This window comes from Salmo salar, chromosome ssa13 (assembly GCF_905237065.1).
Source record: "Salmo salar chromosome ssa13, Ssal_v3.1, whole genome shotgun sequence".
In the NCBI taxonomy this organism is placed as follows: domain Eukaryota; kingdom Metazoa; phylum Chordata; class Actinopteri; order Salmoniformes; family Salmonidae; genus Salmo; species Salmo salar.
This window is the reverse complement of record NC_059454.1, coordinates 81,329,470-81,336,162: the sequence shown is the minus strand read 5'-3', so window position 1 is coordinate 81,336,162 and position 6,693 is coordinate 81,329,470. Positions and strand designations below refer to the sequence as shown.

Genomic DNA, 6,693 nt, shown 5'->3' with positions numbered 1-6,693 from the left:
GGAGAATTTTAGTATTGTGAGACTCATGAGTGCTGTAATGAATGTGATGATCATCAATGACTGTTGTTTAAATTCAATTAAAGAGTGGCTGAACTCACCGATTCGCATGAATTTTTCTGCTCTTCATTAAGATAAATTAGATAAACTATTGGAACCAAGACTTAAAAATAAATGATGTTGTCACAAGATGGAGGGAATGTTGGAGCATAACTAATGAAATTACACTTACCCAAAAATGTACGCTTAATCCAGTATAAACTAATGTTTACAATTTATTATACAAGAGACAGAATTCACAAATTCCACAGCACAATGGCAGAGTCATGTCTTAAGTGTAAAACGAACAATGACTCAATCATTCATGCTTTCTGGGAATGCTATAAAGTCCAAAAGTTATGGGCAGAGCTAGAAAGTTGGCAGTCAGAAGTATTAGAATGTAAACTAACTTTTAATCCATCTGTCTGCATATTTCAAGACATGTCATATGTGGGTGCAGTGAGATACCCAATGGGCTGGATGATTCTCTTCCATCACTCATCTTTAAAAAACATATACTTAAAAACTTAGAAATCAATTAATCTGCCATCATCAACACCATGGAAAAATGTAATGATTAATTATTGAAATATTGAAATAGCATGGGCGACTAAGAAAAACAAATTGGTACAATTTGTGGCAAACAATAATGCAGGTACTATGGATGGGGGGTGAGCATGTGGGCCTGGGCAGATGAGATAGTCGTTGTTTGTGTGCGTCTGTAATTTGTTGTTTGTATGTGTATGTTTGTATCTGGTGTGGAGAATATATATTTTTTTAAATATATATATTTAAAAAAAGATAAACGAGATTTGGGTCTTGGGGGTATGGTTCGATGTGGGTGTGTTATGTTTGATTTATCGTACCCTGGCAGTTACTGTTATTTGTCCTTCTTAAGGCACAATAGCAACAACATAGAGATAAATCAAGAAATCTGTAATTTTCACATTTTTGCCGAGGTCGCACAATTTTACATTTAGCTAAGGTGTTTAGTGCAGTATTTCTCAAGTTATAACATGTGCATGAAAAACTACTTTATTACCAGAGAGTGTGTCTGTCTGGCAGTGTTTCATAGCGAATCATCTTACGAAACAGGTCGCAGCGGGACACAAGACGCTCTAGAAAGGGTTTAGAATTTTGGAATATTGACAAGAGGCAGTCGGGATGCAAGTGCACATTGTCTCAATTCTCATTTTGACCAAAACAGTGGCAGACTTGAGTGATCACTATCAAACACATCAGCAAGTTGTTCACTCCATAGGGGCCAAGTGTTCTTTCAACATAATATTGGTGACAAGTTGTTTTATGTAAATAAGTCAGAGTCCGGGGAGTTGCTTAATAGGCAGGTCTGTCTCGCTGTCTGGAGGTTCGCTGCTATGATTGGATAGAGTGCAATCAACGCATTCGTTTCTCAGTGCATAACAATTCTCCCTTGGCGATACAATCCCATTTTAGTGGGCATGATTGTAATCCAAACCCAACCCTCATGTAAGTTGTGACGACCTCAGTTACACAAATCTCACAAAACTCTGTTTTGGAATGTACTGACTTTATGACCAAAGTTATTCTACTTAAAGTTTTTTGTCAATTTTGGCACTGGAATAAATGTTTCTGAGATAGGCCGTTTTCAACCAGAGAAATGGCTTTTTACGTTCAGTTGCCCTTTAAGATGAGTTATCCAAAAATCCACCACTACCACCCCACTCACTCAACTCACTCACTCCCCCAGTGACCCACACAGGGAAACCTTCGGAGGCATCCTCCTCTATCAGTGCCTCTAAAAAGACCCATCTCCAGTCATTCATGTCCAAATTTGCAGGATCATTTTGGGAACAGCCTTTTTATTAATCAAATTTGAACGGTGTGTTAATTTCTCTTTATTTCAGTGCCACCATGGTGAACACCATGTTAAAAATAAAAAGCGACATCTTGTTAAAAGGAATATGAAGACAATTAATTAAAACTAATAATAAAAACTGGCATTAATAACCTCACAGCATTCTTATCAAACTCTCCCTCCAGGACTTAAAGAAAGAAAGAAATGGGCCAGGGTAGACAACAACAAGACAGTTTTGTTATATCCACACTTTAGATAGATATTTCCCATAGACTTTAGGTTTGGTTTGAAAGGGGGATTCTGTTGGATTGTCTCATTGTTTTTTCCCTGTAGAGGAGCATCACTGCAATGCAGCAACAGTAAATCTACTGAAGAGGAGAGAGAGTCTTGAAGACTCTACCTAGTGCACTGAGAATAGGGGCTCTGTCTGGACACACTTTTTGGGTGTCATGAAGTGCAAACCGTTAAATCTCTAACCCTCCCTGTTCTAGCTAACTTCATCTACCACCCTGGCAAATTAGCAGTGGTAAACTACACCTGATACATAGCTGGGGTTTGTCCCGCCCTGTAAGTATACTCACAACATAGTCATTATTTTCATTATAGTACAGTATAGAGCAAATAGTATCCATATAATTTTCATAATCTTTTTTCATATTGCACCATCAGAGAATGGAATACAGAGAAAGATCAATAGTGACTCCATTTCCTAATCAAAATGAGATATGTGCAAACATGACTAAGGACTTTATTAACCAAATCAATTCTTCCCTGTAATATCCACAGATAAAAGTGATCTCTTTTTATATATATATTTATAGTAATAAGAATAATAAATCTTCACATTGGATCATTTCATAGTGTGACAAAATGCTCAACTGGGCTGTCCAGTTGTGATCATAATCCTTATAATAGTCTTTAATTGGTCAGTCCCCATGCATCCATAGGAAATAGATGTATTTTTTCTTCAAAAAGTAACAATTTGAGAGCAGCTGACAAGTTTGGACAGCTGTCGATTGCTTTCATTCCCAGATTTCAGATTTTCCTAAGTTTCATTCAGTGTTTAAAAGGAATTTTCCATAGAAAAAAAGTATGGGCTCCAAATTATCATCTCACACTCTGAAAAAAAGTTGTCCAGGTTCTTATTAAAACAGTGTAGTAATGGTAATAGTTGATCATTTCTAATCAATAATTAATAATCATTAAAAGTTGACAACTAACAACAAATAATCCCTGATTAATAATTATTGATTAAAAATAATAATCAATAATAAATTATGTTCCCTCATAACGTAATTATTTTGGCAAGCTCCGCATGGAGTCATTTCAGATGAGTGAAATTTCTCACAAGTTTAAAAAACAAAGAAAGCTCCAAAATAAATAAAAGGAGATTAGTAAAAGTTATCCCTCGTTTAAGAAGAAAGGGGACGTTATATACAGGACTGTGTGGTGAGAGTCAGTTTACTGCACTTGTAAGTGTAATAAGTCCAGTGTTAGTGTGAGTTTTAGTCCAGCCCCATGCCTCTGGTGTTATACCAGCGTATAGGACTTTGCGTAGGGGTTGTTGGTCTGTTTGAGGTGTCCTCGTGAGTCCAGTAGGGACTCCTGGGAGGTGCTAAGCTTGGCGGCCTGGGCCAGCTCTGAGCCCTCTCTGTGGGGCAGGGTGGCGGCTGAGCCGGGCTGCCATTGGGGCACTGGGTCCCTGCTGCTGGCCCTGCTGGTGGCCTGGGGGGCCTCTGTGGGTGTAGGGGGCGCCATACGCGACGGCCGCTTCAGGGAGCGACTCTTCTGGGGTTCCAGACAGGCCTGACCCATGGCCCCCTCCCCCCGGCACCACCCCTCCCTCCAGTGCCCGTGCACGACATGCCACGGTTCAGCAGGAAGTCCATGCGCAGGTAAGGAGGCAGGTGCACAAGCTCGCCCCCTACAGGACAAAGTAGAGAGAGAGAGGGGAGTTAGTTTTTGGAAAACAACACCACTGAATTAAACATATAACATGGTCAAATTATGGAAAAATCTCAGTTCAAAATACTTCATTAGAGAAATTACTGCCCCTGGGGAAAGGGTTGGGTGGAAATAGAAATGTCTTTACCCCCTCAGATACAAGATCATCACATCTGCCACTCCAACCAACAAAACTAGCTTATACAGTATGTGAAAGTAATTTACAACTTCTTCAGGCTAGGGTCTATTTTTCTCAATTTCCGCCTGACTGACATGCCAAAAGTAAACTGCCTGATGCTCAGGCCCTGAAGCCAGCATATAATTGGTAACATTGGAAAGAAAACACTCTGAAGTTTGTAGAAATGTTAAAATAATGTAGAAGACTATAACACATTCGATATGGTAGGAGAAAATCCAATGCTCTTCCAATGGAACATATAGGTAAATAATTAAATCTAGCTCCCAGTATGCAATTCCCATGGCTTCCAATGGGTGTCAGTAGTCTTTGTTCAAGGTTTCAGGCTTGTTTCTTCCAAAATGAGGAAGAATAATGAGTTTTAGTACAGGGACACAGACTTGGAAATTCTTGTATCCGCGCGCGACGAAGAGGACACGCACCTGCTAATACCGTTTTCCTATTGAACATACATCTTTCCGTATTAAATATTACAGTTTAATTACATTTTAGGGTATCTGAGGATTAAATAGAAATGTATTTCGACTTGTTTTAACAAAGTTTAGCGGTAGCTTTTTGGATTCCTTTCTCTGCATGTTGAACAAGTGGATTACTCAAATCAATGGCGCCAACTAAACAGACTTTTTGGGATACAAAGAAGGATTTTATCTAACAAAATGACACTACATGTTGTAGCTGGGACCCTTTGGATGACAAATCATAGGAAGATTTTCAAAAGTAAGTGAATATTTAATCGGTATTTGTGAATTTATAAAACCTGTGCCGGTGGAAAAATATTTTGATGTGTGGCGCCGTCCTCAAACAATCACATGGCATGCTTTCGCTGTAAAGCTTACTGTAAATCGGACAGTGCAGTTAGATTAACAAGAATTTAAGCTTTTAACCGATATAAATGTTTAATATCCATAATCTTTATGATTATTTATTTGAATTGCACGCCCTCCAGTTTCACCGGAAGTTCTCCCGCTAGCGGGACGCCTAACCTTAAGAAGATTTATGTATACAAACTTTGCCTAGTTATTGAGGTTATATGCCAACGAATACTTCAGTGATTAATTATTCTCATACCGCCATGCTGCAATCTGTCCTCATGGCCTTGATCAACATTAAATTAATGACAACATTTACAATGTCGTTTAAAGCCCTCCATATCTCATTATACACATTGGGGTAATGGATGAAGAACGAGACTGTGGCTTTTCTATAACCTAAATAAGTAATGTTATAGATTTAAGACACTAGTGCAGTTTATTACACGCTTATCTGAGTAAAGTCTACAAAGTCTGAGTTTAATAAAATATACTCTACAATGAGCCAAAAATAGAATGAATAGAGATGATGACTTTAATAAAAAATAGACTGAATTTATAAGATGAAGTGACCTCATAGCAGATCACAGACTTGAGTGGTTCAATGTTAAAGATTGGTCATCCTGCAATGGAATTTTGTCACACTATCGTCAATAGAATAAGCTTAATTTATTAATACATTAACCTTAAAACATATTTAATTTATGCAAAGAACTGTCTGCAAAACTCCACATTTGTTGCATCAAGTAATAGTGGCATTACTACATCATTATCTTCGGCATATTCAACAGTTGAGTGAATACATCAGCAGTAAATATTTACAAACCCATAGCATTACAGGCCTGATGAAGGTTAGCGAAGGTTAGCAACAGAGCTCAGGACTCAAGAGTTAGCTATAGCAGAGTTAGCTATGTGTCTACGCGGCCTCACCCGGTCTGTGAGCCTTGGGCACGGCCATGTTCATGACTCGGCTGACGTCCTGAGGCTTGGGCGGGGAAGCGGTGAACCTACAGATGCCTGACTCGGAGGGTGTGCTGGATGTCAGGCTGTCTGTGTAGTCGTTGGTGCCTGCCGTCATCTGCTCCGACGACGTGTCCGAGATGAAGCATTCTGTGATGGTGAACTTGGCGTGGCGCAGCTGCTCCTCCATTTTGGCGTGCTCGTAGGCCCGCGCCAGCTCCTCATAGGTGGACGACGCACTCTCTGTGGACACCATGCTGCTCCGCGCTCGGTCTACACCAGGGGTTAGGGTTAGAGGTCGTGCTAGTAAAGCAGTTAGGGGCTAATGCTAGCATTATACTTGTTATTAAGTGTTGGCATTGTTACAAGTTTTATAATAGGCCTATCTATTGTTAATACAGAGGTGAAAGTTTTGTTATAGACATGGTTAAGAGTGATGTTGCAGACATTCTTATATGGGGACTGTTACAGCTGTTGTTACAGACTTGTCTCGTCTTCAGGTGCATTGTTACCTGTGTCCTGAGATGGGCTGACACTGTAGCTGTCACTTTCCTTATCCACAGATCCGGCCACCCGTGGCGTGGGCAGCCTCCAGTCAGTGCTCAGGGTGTGGGCCGAGACTGGCGGGTGTGGTCGGTTCAGGGTCCACTGGCTAGCGTAGCGGTTGCGTGCGGCAGGGCCTGCTTTGGCAGTGCGGCGGGCTGTGGGGTCTGAGGAGGAAGGACACAGGATGTTACATCACAGTCACACACCAGGGTGTTATGTCACTTAGCAAGGGCTCATCTCGAGTACTGCAATGCTCTGTTTTTTTAAGCTGACTGTGTTTTTAAAGGAGACTGTAAGTTTGTAGCTGGCTATAACAATGAGGCTGGACACTCTACCCTGACATAAACCAACAAAGACAAAACCGC

At 40.4% G+C, this 6,693-nt stretch overlaps 1 protein-coding gene across 1 annotated transcript in view; it reads right to left on the bottom strand.

The window, feature by feature from the left end:
- Positions 1 to 254: 254 nt before the first annotated feature.
- The window catches only part of LOC106567921 (Down syndrome cell adhesion molecule homolog), a 136,124-nt gene continuing 129,685 nt past the window's right edge, over positions 255 to 6,693 (bottom strand). The window contains 3 exon segments of the mRNA XM_045692248.1: positions 255 to 3,718; positions 3,721 to 3,797; positions 6,295 to 6,492. Coding sequence (XP_045548204.1) covers positions 3,404 to 3,718; positions 3,721 to 3,797; positions 6,295 to 6,492 — 590 coding nt within the window. The 3' untranslated portion in view covers positions 255 to 3,403.